The sequence below is a fragment of the Lontra canadensis genome, unplaced genomic scaffold (genome assembly GCF_010015895.1).
Source record: "Lontra canadensis isolate GAN:19392208 unplaced genomic scaffold, GSC_riverotter_1.0 scaffold7, whole genome shotgun sequence".
Lineage (NCBI taxonomy): Eukaryota > Metazoa > Chordata > Mammalia > Carnivora > Mustelidae > Lontra > Lontra canadensis.
In genome coordinates, this window is record NW_022631001.1 from 32,755,941 (window position 1) to 32,775,576 (window position 19,636).

A 19,636-nucleotide genomic window follows, 5' to 3' on the forward strand; every position below is an offset into this window, starting at 1 on the left:
CCAAAGGGACGCGGGACCCCGAGGCCGGACTCCCTGGGCTGAGCCCAAGGGCCACCGTGGTTCCGCGAACGCTCCGACCCCGCGGGGACCAGAAGTGTTCCCCACCCCCCACCTCAGATCTCAGAGCGCCTGAGGGACCCCGAGCAGGTCGCCTCCAGGCTGGCGTTCGGCAAGGCGGGTACCCTTCGCCCCTCCCAGAGGGCCGCCTCGGCTCTCCCGCCCGACCCCGACCGGGCGGCTCCCGGCGCCGCTCCCAGAAGTCCGGCTTCTTCATAGGCCCGCGGCCAGGCCCGGCTGAGGGGGGGGGGCGGGGGCGGAACCAGCGGGTTCGCGCCAAAATCGCGTAGTTGATCCCTCCCCCGCGGGCTATGTCGCGCCCTCCTTTTTTTTCAAACCCGGGGCTGGGCGGGGATTGGTCCGTCGGGCACTCACGTGGTTAACGGTCGCGGGAAGCCGCGGAGCCCGGACCTGCGGCTGGACCTGCGGAGACCCCAGCCTCGGTGCTCAGGCCGCCCCGCCTCTGCTGGACAGTCCACGCCGCCGCCGCCGCCACCGCCGCCACCGCCACCGCCGGCTGCAGCCCCGAGCGCCCCGGAGCCGCAGCCCGCCACCGCGCAGGTCCGCCGCCGCGGCGACTAGGCGCGCCCAGTCGCACGTGGCGGACCCGCCCCCTGGGCCGTCCGCATCCTGGACTCCTCCGGCTCCAGCTCTCCGGTCCTCGGCCCGGGACCCAGGGGCGCGATGAGCTTCCTGAGCCGGCAGCAGCCGCCGCCGCCCCGCCGCCCAGGGGCTTCCTGCACTTTGAGGCAGAAGCTGATCTTCTCGCCCTGCAGCGACTGTGAGGAGGAGGAAGAGGAGGAAGAGGAGGAGGGCAGCGGCCACAGCACAGGGGAGGATTCCGCCTTTCAAGAGCCCGACTCGCCGCTGCCGCCCGCTCGTAGCCCCGCAGAGCCCGGGCCCGAGCGCCGCCGCTCGCCCGGCCCGGCCCCCGGCAGCCCCGGGGAGCTGGAGGAGGACATGTTGCTGCGGGGCGCCTGTCCGGGCGCGGACGCGCCGGGCGGCGGGGCCGAGGGCGACTCGTGGGAGGAGGAGGGTTTCGGCTCCTCGTCGCCGGTCAAGTCGCCGGCAGCCGCCTACTTCCTGGGCAGCTCGTTCTCGCCGGTGCGCTGCGGCGGCGCGGGGGACGCGTCCCCGCGCCGCTGCGGGGCGCGCCGGACTAGCGACGGCCCCTGCTCGCCGCTGCCGGACCACCCAGGCACTCCGCCGCACAAGACCTTCCGCAAGCTGCGGTTATTCGACACGCCGCACACGCCCAAGGTGAGAGGACGCAGGGCCCCGAGCCCCCCGAGCCCGCGCCCGCCCAGCCTTTTAAAAAGGCCGCGGCGCCGGGAGCTGAGCGCGGCGCTGCCCGGGTTCGGTTACATAACCGCCCGGCCGCACCCCCACTCGTTCCCCTGGGCCGCAACAAAAAGTTGGCAGCCCCTCTTTTTGGCCCTGCCCAGAAGTTGTCCGTTAAGATTATGTAACTGAACAATGGGCCTCTTCTGGAACTTCTTCATCTTTCAAAGGGGCTGATCGGCGCCGTCCAGGTGGCTGATGATTTCACGCCCGTCGAGTGGGGGCCTTCCCGACAGTGTCAGCCCGGAGTGTGGCCCTGATAACGTGGTTTGGAAGGATGTGGAGTGCTGCTGGCCCAGCCACTTGACACTCCTGAGCGCCGCAGCCATATGGTGCCTTTTAAACGCAGTGATGGGCCCTATAATTTGGGCGGCGCACGTAGGAGTTCGGTTAAAAAATTTCATGCGCTTATCGTTTCTTGTCGTGTGGCCTTAAGGGGTTAAGTTTGAGGTATGGAGGGGGACTGCGCTTCGACTCCGGAGAAAAGGCTGGCCTTCCAAGCATTTCCAGTCTTAAAAGACTCCTTAACCCAGAGTAGCATTTAGCTACTGTCCGTACATGGTATTTATTGGGTGAGCGTTTGTTTACACCCTTGGGTTTGCAGTGCCCATGTGTGGTCCCCCTAAGTGTAACGATTAGGGACATCCAGCTGTTAAAATCCAGCATCGGTGGAGTTTCTTGGACCCTTGTGTTCTCATATTGCTGATAATATATCACAATGAGGGAGGACCTGTTTGTTGAGTAGCAAGTGAGTATGCAGATTAGTACTTCTGAAACTTTAGATGTAGCGGCAGATTTTAAAAGCGGACCCGTCACGAAATTGAGACAAGTATCGCGTTTATAAGACTCATGGAAAATGTACCTTTTTGAGTCCCTTTCAGTACCGTGGGTCGTAAACTTAACGAAGAAGTGTGTTTTTGGAGCGTTACTGTTTATTAGGGACTTGCCCAAAACATGATCCCTCTGGAAGTGAGGGGAGGAGTCCGCCGGAGGTGGTTTTCAAAGCCCTATTTGGATGGGGGGAAGGGAGCTTTTATGGGGCTCCCTGACTGCTTTCTATTTTTAGATGGAATGAAAGGTTTTGTTAACTCCTGGACTCTAGAATAAACTTAATTTCAGTCTGCATTCCTACTGTTTTTAGGGTCAGAGACCTATTTTATGTGGCTATCTGTTTTAGAAAGGGTGGTTGGTATCTACCTTTCAGACTGCTATAGTTATCCACGGTTTGTTTTGCTAGAGATGTGACAGAGGCTTGTGTGTTGCTTTGCTCTACACTATCAGACCTGTGAAAGGCTTGTTGAAGGTTGGGTTGAGAAGGCTGTCTGTAGGACTTGGAAACTAAAAATTTCATTTTTCCTGTCCTAGAGTTTGCTCTCCAAAGCGCGAGGAATCGATTCCAGCTCTGTTAAACTCCGAGGTGGTTCTCTATTCATGGATACAGAAAAATCAGGAAAAAGGGAATTTGACATGCGACAGACTCCTCAAGTGAATATTAATCCTTTTACCCCAGATTCTGTGTTACTTCATTCCTCAGGACAATGTCGTAGAAGAAAGCGAACACATTGGAATGAGTAAGTTATTTAGTATTCCACAGTGTGGTCCCCAACCACTTACGACTGGTTTGTGGTACTTATCAAAATTCAGTTTCATCTGAATTACATGGAAGTTTGTGCTCTGAAATTTTTCTGTTGCTAGCACCCACTTCCCAGGAGAGGTAGGTGGAAAGTAATCAGCTGTGGAAAAGAAGTGGTGTGAAAAAGGAAGGAATAAAAAGCCTAGATAGCTTGTAGAAAATCTGCTGGTGTCAAAAATGAGGCAGGCAGAGAGTTGATTTAGACTTTAATTTTGATATGTGTAGTGGTGTTGTTGGCTTGTAGTTAATAAGTATATTTCAGCAGGGACAGCATTTTCATCAACTGAGCTATATCTTGTGATTATAAAATTAATTGCATATCTTTTTTTATTTAAGATTTTATTTATTTGGGGGAGAGCGAGAGCATGCGCATAAACACAAGGCTGTGGGGAGGGGCAGAAGGAGAAGCAGACTCCCCGCTGAGCAGGGAGCTGGACACAGGACTCAATCCCAGTACCCTGGGATCATGACCCAAGCTGAAGGCAGATGCTTAACTGACTGAGCCACCCAGACGCCCTTTCTTGTCTGTTTCTATTCATTAAGATATAATTTCACTGTACACCTATTAGATTAAGTTTTGGATCTCTAGTTGATGTATCTGTTAGATCTCTTGATGGAAAAATACATAATATTTTTCAGTTCTTGTGGTGAAGACATGGAAGCCAGTGATTATGAGTTTGAAGATGAAACAAGACCTGCTAAAGTAAATATCTCTTCATTTTCTTTTTATTGTTTCTGAGATTTCATTTTCTACTTCTTAACAAGTTACCATATATACATTTTAAATATCCATTAAAACATAAGATATAATGACTTTTAAGTTTCACATACAGTGCTATCATCATAGCAAAAAATCATTTTTATATCTTTGTATTACGTATAAGGATACGCTTTTTTATTACAGAGAATTACAATTACTGAAAGCAATATGAAGTCTCGGTATACAACAGAATTTCATGAGCTAGAGAAAATTGGCTCTGGAGAATTTGGTTCAGTGTTTAAGTGTGTGAAGAGGCTGGATGGATGCATTTATGCCATTAAACGATCAAAAAAGCCATTGGCTGGCTCTGTTGATGAGTATGTATTAAAAATTTTGTCTTTTGCTCTTTTATTCCCTATGGTGTTAACAAACCTTAAGGTTTTACATAATCAAGCACTAAAATTCTTTCACTTTTGAGACGCTATAATAATTTAAACATATCCTTTTCATTTTGTGCCATTAATTCTTATTGGACTTGGAAGAATTATATGAGCAGTCTGATTTTGAAACCTAACTTTTTTTTTTAAAGAATTTATTTATTTATTTGACAGAGATCACAAGTAGGCAGAGAGAGAGAGAGAGAGAGAGAGAAGCAGGCTCCCTCCTGAGCAGAGAGCCCGTTGCCAGGCTCGATCCCAGGACTCTGGGATCATGACCCGAGCTGAAGGCAGAGGCCCCAAACCACTGAGCCACCCAGCCACCCCTTGAAACCTAACTTAAATTTCCTTGTTCTGATAGCATCCATGAACTCAGAGTAAAATGGAGTTTCATTTTTCTCAAGTTCTAGGGCCAGCAAGGTTCCTTATTTGTAACATTCTTCTTTAATGGAATCCTTTAGAAAAATCTGGTACAGAGGTCCTCACCCCCTCTCTCTTAAGTTATCCTTCAGCATGATAGATGACAGAAGTTAAGTTTCTCTTATGAAGTCAGATAAATTTGTTCAGTTTAGGCTTGAACAAAAATGATTTACCATTCTATCAATCTCAAATTTCTCCTAGGCAGAACGCTTTGAGGGAAGTATATGCTCATGCAGTGCTTGGACAACATTCTCATGTGGTTCGATATTTCTCTGCATGGGCAGAAGATGATCATATGCTTATACAGAATGAATATTGTAATGGTGAGTAATATGTTGATTCTGTTACAGACTTGTGAGCTCAAAAAAATGAACACTGAGGAAATAGTTTTTATTTGAAATCCTGCTCTAATTCTGTCTCTTTTATCTCTTATAAATTCAAAGAGAGCCTATCTTTTATAAATTGAAGAAGCCTAACCTGAGTTTCAGTGAAGTTCATTGCTTACCTGGATATTAAGTAAAGATTGAAAACCTTGTCCCGGTTACTTCAGTAGTAGAATTGTGCATGGTAGTGTGCCTGTTAGTCAAACTGATTTTGAGAGGACAGTGGTCTTGCCATACATATTTTGGCATCCCTAGCATGTAGCATAGTGTACGTAGGGTATGGTAGTTCATAATATAGGTTCAATTCATTTTAGCCTTCCCTTTCCATTTCATTTTATGAAATGGAGTTAAAACTGATGCTGGTTAATCATAAAGTGACAGTAACTCTCCATTGTTCCAACTTCAGCCATTTGTTAAAGTATTCTATAATCTTGCCCCCATTCCCATTTTTCCAACCCAGTTTACCATTAGAATCCTCTCACAATTTTCTATTAAGTTATGCCTTTAGTTCTCTAGCTGTGCCTCTCTCCCTCATTTCCCCCCCAAAACAAGAAAAAAAGCATCTGTAGAGGGTCAACTTTGGACCTCTGGAGAGCTTTCAATTTTCAAAAAGTCCCTGAAGGACCAACTTTGTTCCCCCCTTCGTAATTAAACCTTTATCAAAACCCTAGTCTCAATTCTGTTTCTTGTAAATACCTGTTATTAAATAGGTAAATCTTTATATATGCTGGGTTTCCATTTCTGCATATCTTCTGTGAATATTAGAGAATATGGAATTTAGTGAGCAGTTGGGAGGTGATAGCAAAGGTTTGTTTGTTACTTTTTTTTTTTTTATTCTCGTTATTTTTTCCTTCAACAAGACCAGCCTTCTCATAGCTTGTTAATAAATAAGTGGTGTAGGTAGTGGATTCAGGTTTTCAGTATTTAAAAACATTGAACAAAAAGGAAGTAAAAGATCCATTTCTCACACCTAGCTTTTTGTTGAGTTGTCATTATATTAATTCTCTGTACTTGAAAAGACTAAGTGCTCAGTATATAGCATTGGCGCTAATTTGTTTCACACATCTCTTGAAATGTTTCTATTCATATCATCAGAATATTTATGTAGCTATCATGACCTTGTGGACTAATCTGTTTCTTAACCTTCAGTTTTCAGTTACTGCACTTAATATAGGGCAGTTTGACCATGTCTTTTCCACTAGATGTTTGCTACATGCCATCTTCTGGTTTCTTTTTCCCTTTCACTTTGTTGATGTAGTTGGTCCTCTTAACAAATATTTCAGTAGCAGTCCAGGGATCACACATTTGTAACAATCCACCAAATAAATATGTGGTTGTATAATTCAGATGATTTTGAGAAAACTTTGGGCCGGGGGGGATAGGGAGGGGTGAGTTGATGTCCTACCCTCTCAGATTATAAAGACCTTGTCCTAAAAAACAAAATAAAGCAAAACCCTGTCTTGTTATACAGTTAGATTATAAAATAATATTTTGTAACAGTTTATTATTTTGGAACAGTATAAAACACTTAAAGAATACACAGATCTTTTTTTTTTTTTTTTTTTTAAGATTTTTATTTTATTTATTGGACAGACAGAGATCACAAGTAGGCAGAGAGGCAGGCAGAGAGAGAGAGAGGAGGAAGCAGGCTCCCCGCTAAGCAGAGAGCCCCATGTGGGGCTCGATCCCAGGACCCTGGGATCATGACCTGAGCCGAAGGCAGAGGCTTTAACCCACTGAGCCACTCAGGCGCCCCAAGAATACACAGATCTTTAAAAATAAATAGACCTGTGCAAAACAGGGTTGCCTCTTAGAATAGTTGTCTTTTCTGTTTAGATGAAAGGAAATGAAGCTACCTAAATACATTCCTAAACTCTTCTATTTCCTTCTGCCATCATTGTTCTCTCCACATAAAGCTTTGAATGTCCTAATAATAGGCCTGATCTTCAGATCGTTTTCCACAGTTCTATGGGGAACTCGTTCTATTATTTCATTTATACACGGTAATTAACTGATGTCCTTTATCGTGACTAAGTTTCCTTATTATCTCAAACAGTCATTTTGCATTTTAAGCCTTTTGTCTTGATTTGGTGATAGACTGAAATTTTTACCCTGGTAAACAAGTGTGGGAAAATGTGGATGGGTAGGGGAAGAGAATGTGAAATATCAGATGAGTGTCTTGCTCTTCTTACTTCTCTTTGCCTTTCAGCAGTGAAATAGAAGGAACTGGCCTAGCTATAGCTGGTAGATCCACTAAAATGTTTATTAAACTTTGACTAGGACTTCAAGCCCTTTTATAGACCTCCCTTCTAGAGCCCTTTTTCCTGCAGCTCAATATTTGTTATGAGTATAGAGAACATACTTAAGTCTAAAATACTGAGGTGTGTGATTTATTTTTATTTTTAAAATACATTGGACATTTTGCTATCTAGTCTTATTCAAATTGTATGACTTCCTTTCCTGACTAATGTATACTAATATACCTTCCTGATTTTATTACCCTGGTTCTGATTTCATTATTCCTAACTAAGCTTTAAACAGAAGTGGTTTGTTTTCGTTTTTGATTTTTGTTTTGTTTTATGTAACTCCTCTTTTCCTAAGATAAGTTATAAACTTAAAAATGTTTTTAATAAAACTTAAGAGTATAAACTTAAAAGCTTTTTTAAAGTGTAAACTAATGAACTGGTTGGTTTCACCTATCCTACAAAAGCAGGTTTTATTCTCATTCATAGTAAAAGTAGTATAAGTTAAAACTATTAAAATACTGGTTTTTACTGGTTTTTATAAAATTTATAGACTGTTGTCAAGGGTGTGGGGAAAACCGTTTTTCTCATATATTAATGATGGGAGTGTAAGTTGGTACAGGCTTCTCTATGGGGAACTGTGTGTGTGTGTGTGTGTAAGTGTAAGTAAAATTGCCCCATATTTGTCTTCCAAAGCCCCAAATTCACATAAGGCACATGTTATAGAGTTTAAGTACCGGCCATTTTGAAATCAGAAACAGAATATGCTGTTACTTCTTTTATGTGGATTTTCACAGGCCCTGAAGTTTGGGCACTGATGGTGTAAATACCAACCCTAAGCTGTTTTGTAGCAGGATAAACAGAGAAATGTCCCTCTCAGCTATAAAAACATGTTCTATATATAAGATAGTATTTCACACACATACTTGAGCCACATATTACCATTGTTTTGTGACTAAGCATATCCTTTAATTTTTTAAAAAAGATTTTATTTGGGCACCTGGGTGGCTCAGTGGGTTAAAGCCTCTGCCTTCGGCTCAGGTCATGATCTCAGGGTCCTGGGATTGAGCCCCGCATTGGGCTCTCTGCTCAGCAGGAAGCCTGCTTCTACTCTCTCTGCCTGCCTCTCTGCCTACTTGTGATTTCTGTCTGTCAAATAAATAAAATCTTAAAAAAAAAAAAAGATTTTATTTATTTATTAGAGTATGTGCATGAGCATGAGGGTGGGCTACAGAGAGGGACAAACAGCCAGCCCGAGGGAGGGCTCGATCCCACGACCCTAAGATCATGACCGGAGCCAAAACCAAGAGTCAGATGCTCAACCAAGTGCCACCCAGACACTCCTGTATATACCTTTTAAACCAGCAATTTGTTTCTATAAGATATGTTAAATGTGTGTGAAATGACCAATGTACAAAGTTATTCCTTAGACTATAGTATATAGTAGTAAAAGCTTGGAAATTACTTTAAAATGTTCATCAATTAGGAGACCAGCTGATACATTGCCATTCATTTACACTATGAAATTCTGTAGAGACACAAGAGAGAACAGGGTAGCCTTTGTATGTTAGGAAAGAATGATCTTCAAGATAATGAAAATATGTTGTCATTTGTGTGAAAAGGAGTTGAGAAAAATATATAAGAAACCAGTAACATTGGTTTATTCTGGGAAAAAGAAACAGGTAGGACGCTGGGGTATATGGATGAAAAAAACTTTACATTTTGTTTTGTACCCATGTGAGTATATTACTTACTGAAAGAATAAATAAAATTTAGATTTCACAAGCAGGAAAAAGAATAGGTTGTATAAAATGCTACTTTCTTTTTTTTTTTTTTTAAAGATTTTATTTATTTATTTGAGAGAGAGACAGTGAGAGAGAGCATGAGCGAGGAGAAAGTCAGAGGGAGAAGCAGACTCCCCATAGAGCTGGGAGCCCGATGTGGGACTCGATCCCGGGACTCCGGGATCATGACCTGAGCCGAAGGCAGTCGTCCAACCAACTGAGCCACCCAGGCGTCCCAAAATGCTACTTTCTTTCTTGAGTTTGTGGCCACTCAATAAAGATGGAGGGAAGAGAAGTAAGATCTCATGAAGAGGAAATTGCTAATTTTTCCTGTGTTTGTTAGGTGGAAGTTTAGCTGATGCCATAAGTGAAAACTACAGAAGCATGAGTTACTTTACAGAAGCAGAGTTGAAGGATCTCCTTTTGCAAGTTGGCCGGGGCTTGAAGTATATTCATTCAATGTCTTTGGTTCATATGGATATAAAGCCTAGTAAGTATTACAAATTCTCTGACCTGTGTTCTTTAGTGTTATAGAGAATAAATTATTTCATTAAAACAATATGAAAACATATACATCTTACTATGTTTTTTCATTATTGGTTTTAAAAGACCTTTGAGCCACATACTGTTTTATGATTTCCATTCACTTCTTCTCCTGTTATTCCAAAGTCTTTGAGGCAATTCATTTTTAATAAAAGTTGGAAAAATTTGCTGAATCTTACAGAAACCCCCCATAGTTATGAAGTGGGACTCTGATGGGAAGACTAAGAACCTATTGTTTAAAGTCCCTCTCTTCTAGGTTATAGAACTATAGTTACAAAATAGTGCTGGTGCTGCTAACAGGGTTGTTAGAATAAAATGAGATATGTGAACATATTTTTGGAAATTTAAGTGCTATGTAAATACGGTGATATTTCTAGCCTGTATACCATGAAAGTGTTACTGCATTATTCAGAAAACAAATGGCATAATCAGTATGATTATCTTGCATTTAAAAAGGGTGCAAGTGAATGCAGCCATAACAACGTGCACATCCCTCTCATTTTATTAACCTCATAATGTGTACTTTTAAAAATTGTAGGTCAACTCTACCTTTTTGTTTCAGTAAATTTTCATCTAATAGCTAGATCATATTAAAATTTTTTCCAGGTGACCCAAGTCTTTTTGTCCAAACTAGTATCCATTTTCAGGACCATGCATTCCATCTGCTTCTATTTCCACCCCCACCTTCAGGTTTTGCCCTTCCTCTTCCTTAAAAAAATAATACTGATATGGACTTTGTCTTATAAGATGTCCTTTCTTCTGGATTTGATTGGTTGCTCCATTGCATCATTTATCTTACTCCTTTTTCCCCTATGTTTCCTATAAATGGGAAGTTAAAACTAACAGATTGATGAATTCAAGTATGAATTTTAGGCTAGGTTTTTTTTTTTTTTTAAAGATTTTATTTATTTATTTGACAGAGATCACAAGTAGACAGAGATGCAGGCAGAGAGAGAGAGAGAGAGGGAAGCAGTCTCCCTGCTGAGCAGAGAGCCTGATGCGGGACTCGATCCCAGGACCCTGAGATCATGACCTGAGCGGAAGGCAGCAGCTTAACCCACTGAGCCACCCAGGTGCCCCTAGGCTAGGTATTTCTAAGTTGAACTTAATGAAGGTTTTTTTGTTTTATTTTTGTCTATGGAAATATGTGATTCATGAGAATTTAAATCATTTTACACAATTATGTGAAGAATTTATCTGTATGTTAATAACTCACTAAAATTTTTATTTTTCAAATGAGGAAAAATAATATTTGAATTGATGGCAGTAAATAGAAATTAGTAAGGTTTGCCTATACTCACTCATACCTTGTTTTAAGTGTCAGACAAACATAGTAGACCCTTATAAGTACAGAAGTTGAAAATATTAAGATGTGAAGTTTTAAAATTTCAAATTTATAAATACCATTGAAAAATAAATTATTCCATAAATAAAGTGAAATTGGAAAGATGACTTAAATGAGTGTAACATTTTTAAACTCAGTAGTTTATTTACATTACTTATTTATTTACATTGGTAAAACTATTAAAATGAAATCTGTCACTGAAACTTAATGTTAATCATGAACTTGCCTGAATTTGAAGAAAAGTGTGTGTACAGCAGAGGAACCACAGAGCCACATTGGGATGTAGATACAGCCAAACTCAAAAGTTACATTACTTGTATTTTTCATACCAGCCCCTAGCATTAGGTTAAAATTTATGATTTGGAAGCACCACAGATTACTACATTATTGCCTTTTTTGTATTGTTTCTATGTAGTTAAAACTAAAGATCAATGTGTAGATGACAAGAGTCTAATGAAGTGGTTTCTAGGTGTTCAAAGATCAGTACTAGGCCAGAAAATACGTTCCTTAGAAAATACAATCCGTTTCCTATCCCCTGAGATTCTTATTCTCATTGGGTTTTAGGGTAGAACATATGAAAATCTATATGTTTGAAAGCTTTTGGGATGATTCTGATGTATGGCCTTGTTTATGAGTTTTGGTTACACTATTAATTGTTAGTGCAGCTGACATACATAACTGTTTGACAGGTAATATTTTCATATCTCGAACCTCAATCCCAAATGCTGCCTCTGAAGAAGGAGATGAAGATGACTGGGCTTCCAACAAAGTTATGTTTAAAATAGGTAAGAAAGAAAGATAACCAGATTATTGCCTTAAAATAAAGGAAGAGCCTATTTAACTCTTGACTCTATTTTTTTCAATACTTATAGGTGATCTTGGACATGTAACAAGGATCTCTAGTCCACAAGTTGAAGAGGGTGATAGCCGGTTTCTTGCAAATGAAGTTTTGCAGGAGGTAGTTTTTTTCTTTAATAATGCTATTTCTTGGGGCGCCTGGGTGGCTCAGTGGGTTAAGCCGCTGCCTTCGGCTCAGGTCATGATCTCAGAGTCCTGGGATCGAGCCCCGCATCGGGCTCTCTGCTCAGCAGGAAGCCTGCTTCCTCCTCTCTCTCTGCCTGCCTCTCTGCCTGCTTGTGATCTCTCTCTGTCAAATAAATAAATAAAATCTTAAAAAAAAAAAAAAAAAGAAAAAATAATAATGCTATTTCTTTTGTAACAATGCAGACATATTAAAATTTTAAGCTCTAATAACTAGTAAGATCTTAAAGAAAGCCTAAACCTTCAGCCAGGGATATTTAATCTAGCAACATTCAGTAAAGGCAAAGATTTATAGCGTTCAACGATGATGGAGTTGTAAAAGAAGTTCTCATACGCTACTGGTGCAGCTGTAAAATGGCATAGCCTTTTAGGAGATCAAAGTATTTGTATCTATCAACATTTTAAAATGCTGTACCCTTTTACCCAGAATTTCCTTTCTAGGAGTCTTATCCGCAGAAATGTTCATATGCAAATAAATTGAGAACAATGTAAATGTGTAGCAATAGAGAAATGGTTAAATAAATTATAGCATATAGTTAATAGTACTGTTTGAAAAAGTGTGACCTAAAAAAAAAGTGTGACAAAATATTTCTTGATAAGAGTTTAGAATGAAAGTAGAACAAGCAGATCAAATAAATTGCATGATCCCATTGTTTTTTCATAAGTATATATGTATTTGTAACTTGTCAATGTATGTATGTCTCCTGTATTCATATATGAGTGCCCCAGGATAGGAGTTTATTCTGAGAGATGAATTGGACTAGTGAAAGAGAGAAGGCATTTACTTTTACTCCTCTCCCTGATTATGTATGTATTTGTGATATTAAAAATCTCAAATTTAACTTCTTCTCTGAATAGGTTTTAAAGGTTAAAAGTGGCATTGGATATTTTAAGTTAGTCTTATTTCTCACCTAAGTCATCACTGAAGTGTAATTCTACTTTATTTTGGCCATTTTTATATTCCCTTAAAAATTTTTTTTTTATAATTTTACAGAATTATACTCATCTACCAAAAGCGGATATTTTTGCCCTTGCCCTCACAGTGGTATGTGCTGCTGGTGCTGAACCTCTTCCCAGAAATGGAGACCAATGGCATGAAATCAGACAGGGTAGATTACCTCGGATTCCCCAAGTGCTTTCCCAAGAGTTTACAGAGTTGCTAAAAGTGAGCATTTTTGGTATATAATGCACTTTTTATTGACATGGTTTTATATTTTTTAAATTGCATGTCTTTGCCTTATTTTTACTTCTCTTTCTAAGGTTATGATTCATCCAGATCCAGAGAGAAGACCTTCAGCAATGGCACTGGTAAAGCATTCAGTATTGCTGTCTGCTTCTAGAAAAAGTGCAGAACAATTACGAATAGAATTGAATGCTGAAAAATTCAAAAATTCACTTTTACAGAAGTAAGTGAGAGTTTTATGGAATGTTTTGTTTTAACTTTCTCATTTTCATTTTCAAATTTTAATGAGCGATGATTTAGGTTTTCTGTCAATGAAGGCTGTAGTGGTTTGGTATGTTATACAGTTAAATTTTGGGGATTTCTGCCTTAAATTAATTATTTGTGACCTATTACTTGGTATTGTTCCTAAACTTGGAAATTATGGACTTAAAAATTTTTAAGACTAGCACGTATTTGCAAGTGGTATTAATCCCTAATCCTTAACTTGTAGCAAAAGCTAAGTGAGCCTGTACAGTAGACAAGCTTTTTTTTCCCCCTTAAAGTCTCACCGTAGATTAAGTTTCCTTCATTCTTTCTGTTTATTTTTTATGGAGGGATTAAATGAGTATCAGTTAAGTTAGTAGATGAGTCTCATATTTTGAATGACTTTTGACATTTCAGAAAATTGATGGGAATGATAATTCTAATTCATTTGTTTTATTGTTGATTTTAACCTAATAAAACTGACTTGAAATATAAAAGGTTTATTTGCCACTAGCTTGATAGCCATCATAGTTTATACAAACGGGAAGTAGAAGTTTCCTTTCATCTCTATTATGTAATGATATTTTCACAATATGAATTAGAGTTCTGTTTGAAATTATTTTGTATTACAACTCAGTCATTACTAACATCTTTATTACTTAGGTCCAAGTATATATGATATTTTAATTCTGAGAGCACAAAATAAAATCATTGCATAAATTTAAGTTGCTTGAGCACAAGCTAAAGTTTCATACTGTAATTTTTTTCCTCAGTTGTATCTTAGAATAATCATAGCATGCTAATAAGATCTCCCAGCTGATAATAAAGTTTGTGTTTGGCCTCTTAGGATCCTTTCCTAGGATTAATGCAATGGGTGAAAAGTCTTGTTTCCTATTTTTATGTTCTTAGAGAACTCAAGAAAGCTCAGATGGCAAAAGCTGCAGCTGAGGAAAGAGCACTCTTCACTGATCGGATGACCACTAGGTCCACCACCCAGAGTAATAGAACATCTCGACTTATTGGAAAGAAAATGAACCGCTCTGTCAGCCTTACCATATACTGAACTACTCAATTCCCACCTCCCCCAAAAAACTGTGACAAGAGGAAGCTAGGTTGAAATCACTGCTAGAATCCAGTTTGCAATTACTTTCTCAATCGGTGTCAGTAGTTTTACTGAAATACCTTTTAGAACTTTTATTTGTGAATTACAGTTGAAAGCTGTATCTTGACCAGTGGTATATCAGGCTTTCGTCTAGTCTTACTAGTGTGTCTTCTGTAGGATATCAGTGACTGTTTGATGTTACACCAGCCTTTCCAGGGTTAACCACTGTGGTGGTGTGCTGCTTATAGTTTGCTGTTGCATTGTAATAAAAGGTGTCTTTCCCTGTAGTGACCTGTAAAAGGGACTTAAGGGCTTTATTACAAACATATTCTCCCTTTGAGAAGGGGAATGCTAAGAGACTCAGTACTACTCAGCCTTCAATGTACCTGTGTGTCAATCTTATATTTCTTTTTTTTTTAATTGTGAATTATACTTGTATATCCAACTGGGAGCACTTTGTAGGCATTGCATGAACCATGGAATGATAATTCTGTGGAAGTATTGCCTTGTGAATTTGCTGCTATTTTAGTTTTGTCTTTGCTGTAAAATTGTAGCATTAAACAATCATTGTTGTTAATAGGCTTCTTTGGAAAACAATTATGTGAAATACGTAGCTGCTCTTGATGACAAGCAGCTATTTGCCTTTTTTTCTTTGAACTTTGAAGCTAGTGCATTGGAGTAATGCACCTTTTTTTCCCTTTTGGATTGCTGTATTAATGTAGTATAATTATTACTGGTTTTGTAATTTTTCCTGATAAGCCCTTCCCTGACTCTTTTTTAAAATGTTCCCTCCCTCTACCCAAGTTTTGTACTTGATTGTATTGTTAGTCTGTTTTTAAATGTTTTGCCCGGTTTCTCTTCAATATTTGTGTATATAAACTAATCTTGGTGATAGTGTATATAGCTGTTTGAAATGCCAGAATGACTTCTGACTATTCCAAGCTTTACACAAAATATATTTTATCAATGATAAGCCATTTGACTAATGATACTGGCTAACCAGACATTGCAAAAAACAAAAAACAGAATTTGTCTATTGTTTGTTTTCCTATTAATTTTGGTTTACAATTTGTTTGCACTTGTCTGTCTAACATTGATTGGCATATTAAAAGTCACTCTGAGCTTACCTTAATTGTCTAATTCCTTGTGATGCCTGTTTCCTACCATTTTATCTCTAGTATCACTATATTTTAACATTTAGAGTATAATGTATATAAAATACTAAAAGAGGGCACAGTTTTCGATAGAATATGGAACATTATTTAATGATGAGTTTTAGGCTGTATCAGTTACATTTGGTAATTGGAGAAAAATTTGTCCATCAACCATAAACTTTTTGTCACTGTAAATATTTAATATTTGTGTATCACATTGCATATTATGCATTTGATCTGTTAGAAATGTAAGATAATGTAGTTTAAAATAGCTTTAGATTATTAAGTGGATATAATGACTCAGCTTTCTAATTTAAGCTGAGTCACACAAGAGCTTCAAAGTAAGGCAACTCAACTAGGTTAGATTTTTTAAGAACTGAGAGTGCAAATTTAAGTGATAAACAGTGCTAATTCTATGTAACATCTTTTTCTGATACAGATTAGAACCAGAGTAAGCAGCAAAGGCCTTAGAGCTTAGAGTGGATTTTCCCCACCCCCCCCAACCAAAAACAAAACAAAACACCCCAAAAAGGATTTCGCAAGATCCTTATGCTTTTTGATCATGGGTACATAATTTCTGTTGATTAGGGTTTCTTTCTTCCCACTATAAACATTTCTAATAAGCTTAATTACTTTAGCTTTGAAGCTTATGGCATGTTAAAAAGCACATTTTATAGGTGTGAGAGGAATTAGTGCAGACAGGTAAATTAGATAAAAACTCTGATAAGTGGGGTTGAGGAAAACAGAGACTGGAGTAGGTAACACATTACAGTAGTCACTGAAGACAAAACTATAAAAAGTATAATCAGTGTACATTAGGGTCACTCAAAGTCACTAAGGTGCATTTTTCTAGTGCACTAGCTTCAAAGAAAAAAAAATCAGGTGTTTTCCAAGTTGATATTTGCAGTAAATTTTTCATATTGTTTAAGAATATTAGATTAAGTAGAAAAATGTCTGGTTTTCTAGGAAGGAATTCTTAAGCCATCTAAAAGCTGATAGAGTTGGGCTCATATTCACCACAGGATACTTAGGTTGAATGCTTTTTGTGTACTAACTGGTAGACCAAAGACTTGTAAGAAATAGTCTTTGCCCCTCAGTACTCAGGATAAAATAGAGGAGACCCATGTAAACATAAAATGACAATAAAATGTGATAAGTGCTATGTTGGAGGGATTCTGTAGGTAGAGCGCTCAATGGACAATTACATAGCTTGCAAAGATGCTGGTGGTAGAGCAGTGAGTAGATCCAGGGAATGACATTTAGATTGATTTCAAAGCCATTGTACTGACTCAGGGTAAGAGTAAAGGGCCTGAACTAGGACCCCTGTGGACAAAAGAGAATAGGGATTTCATTAGATGGGAGCACTGCACACTAAACAGTTTTTTGTTTTTATATAATAGAATGAGAACTTGTTAGCATAACATCGAGAGGAAACTACAAGTGCTAATATGGAAGCATTGAAGAATTTTCCAGAAAAGTTAACTAAAATGTAAGGGCCTGTTATTATTTGAGACAGATCTCTAACTACTGTTTTGGAAAGCTGACTTTAGTAAAGAAGAAAAATTTTTAAATATTGACTATGTAGGTAGGTAGGAGGAATCATAAATTGCAGTTGACTGCAAATTAAATTGCCTTACCTTTAACTTGACATGAATCCAAGGCATCCCCCTTTAACTAGGGAGCTAATGTCTTGAAGAGCCAGTTCTGAAGCTTTGGTTTTCACTCTGTTCCAGAAGTCAAGAAATAATGGCATTTAAAATATTGATAACACCTGGATTTGGGTACCGCTTTCAGCTGTCTCCTAATCCTTAAAGCAGCAGCATCCTGACATTAGTTTTCTTCCTCCCCAATTCATCTCCACAAAGCATCTCCCTGACTTTAGCCAACAGATCAAATAAGTGATTGCATCCCTAAGGTATTTTTATGTGTGAAATTTATAAAGACCAATTAAAGCAATCAACAAAGGATGGATCAAAAAAGAATTTTTGGACGTGTTTTGGATATTATGAAAATTGTAAGTGAAGCCTGGAACTAGGAATTTGGAGGAAACTGTCTCATTCAGTATTTTGAGGCATTTGTATAACTAAAAAAAAATCACCGTAACTGATTTGACCCTGCAGAGTGAGTGGATCTAGAAGTTTCTCCTGCAAACCCAGTTATGTTGTTAGAAACTTCTCAGAAGCTCAGCAAGGTAGATTTTTATAAAAATGGAGGAGTAAGACATCATTGAAACTGCCCCTTTCCCAGCAATTAGCTTTTTAAAACTTTGAGAAGCATTCATCTGAACATCATTGAACTTTTTTTTTCTTTGTGGCAGATGACCCTAATTTTCAATGCAGTTCAAAGGTCTCTGGAATAAGGAAAAATATCTATGTATGCTCTAGGAAGATTTACCAGGAAAAGATGACATGTTCTGTCCAACTTCATTAAACTAAGAGTCTAAGAAACCTCGGCCAGTCCAGCCCATGAAGAAAAATACCTCAAGGAACATTTATATCATAGTTCATATTGTTTAGTTTTATATGGTTAATAAATATTTTGAAGAGCACCTTATTTGAGTTTTGACATTCTTATGATATGAACTGGGTTTCCAGGCCTGGAATTCCAGCTTATGCCTACTAATCCATAATGCCAACGGGAAGTATGGGTTTAATGTACAATGACTCTATTTCCGAAGATTATCCAGAGAGAGGTCCCTTTTCACTGATGAGACTATAGAGGCCAAGGTCAGTTAAGTAGCTTAGGAGCTCAGTTTGCTAAGTGGGAAAGCCAGAATTCCAACTCAGATGTTATGGCAAAGAATCCTGCTTTTCCCAGACACGTGAAAGTTGAGGACAAATACTAATTAAGGGAAAGAGTGCAGGCAACAAAGGAGAGTTAAGAAGATGCTGTCTGAATATTAGGAAAACTGGGAAGACTAATGTCATAGTAACCAAGAGAGAAGTTTGAAGAGAAATTAGGTACGACTGTATACGGAAAAGATTAAGAAGTGACTCAAAGCTCCATGAAGGCATCTAGAGTGGAGATCTTTGGTGAGCAGTTTTAGTGGGGGAAGAGGGGCGTGGGGAACAAAAGCTAGATTGTAGTGAGTTGGGGTATAAATGGGAGATGAGCGAATAGAGATAGCACGTATAAATCATTTTCAAGAAACATGGCTGAGAGGCGCCTGGGTGGCTCAGTCGGTTAAGTGTCTGCCTTCGGCTCAGGTCATGATCCCAGGATCCTGGGATTGAGTCCAGTGTCAGGATCCCTGCTTGCCTAGGAGTCTTCTTCTACCTCCTGCCCCCTTGCTTGTGCACCCTCTCTCTCAAATAAATAAATAATCTGTAAAAAAGAAAGAAAGAAAGAAAGAAGAAAGAAAGAAAGAGAGAGAGAGAGAAAGGAAGGAAGGAAGGAAGGAAGGAAAGAAAGAAAAAGAAAAAGAAAAAGAAACATGGCTGAAAGAGAAGGGCAAGGGAGAAGAGGACTATAGCTAGATGGGAATCTGGGTTTTTCTGTTTTCACTACCACTTATTGATCACCTAGTATGTGCTAAGTGTTTTACATACATAATATAATTCTCATAAGAGCTCCATAGCAAAAAATCCCCATTTTACATATAGTATTTGGAGGAGAGGCAAAAGGAATTTCCCAGATTATATCACTACAAAGTATTGGGATTTAAACCTGAACTTTTTGCACCACTATCCAAATTCATAGCAAATCCTCTGAGCCTGGAACAGGGGAAGGATAAGTGAAGATGAGACAAGTTTGGAAGTGTTTAGAGGAATGCAGGAAATGGGGGAGGAGAACTCCAGTATGATGGCCCCTTTTCTGTAGCTGGAATTGAGTCCCATGAACTGTATAGTGCCTGAGGACAGTACACGTGTATGGGAGGAATGCTGACTCACTCCACCACCTTTTTTCCTTCTGAATGAGGTGGTTAAAAAGTTTTCAACTTTGTGTTGAAATAAAAAGCCATACACACACACACACACACACACACACACATACACACATACACACATACACACATACACTATAACTA

At 39.4% G+C, this 19,636-nt stretch overlaps 1 protein-coding gene across 1 annotated transcript; it reads left to right on the plus strand.

Moving 5' to 3' along the window:
• Nucleotides 1-436: 436 nt before the first annotated feature.
• Nucleotides 437-15,536, plus strand: WEE1 (WEE1 G2 checkpoint kinase). Its single transcript, XM_032853450.1, has 11 exons — nt 437-1,317; nt 2,764-2,969; nt 3,671-3,734; nt 3,936-4,108; nt 4,790-4,911; nt 9,342-9,488; nt 11,576-11,671; nt 11,759-11,844; nt 12,922-13,092; nt 13,188-13,333; nt 14,263-15,536. Exons 1-11 carry the CDS (start codon nt 742-744, stop codon nt 14,414-14,416), a joined length of 1,941 nt encoding a protein of 646 aa, XP_032709341.1. The 5' UTR covers nt 437-741; the 3' UTR covers nt 14,417-15,536.
• The last annotated feature ends 4,100 nt before the right edge of the window (nt 15,537-19,636 follow it).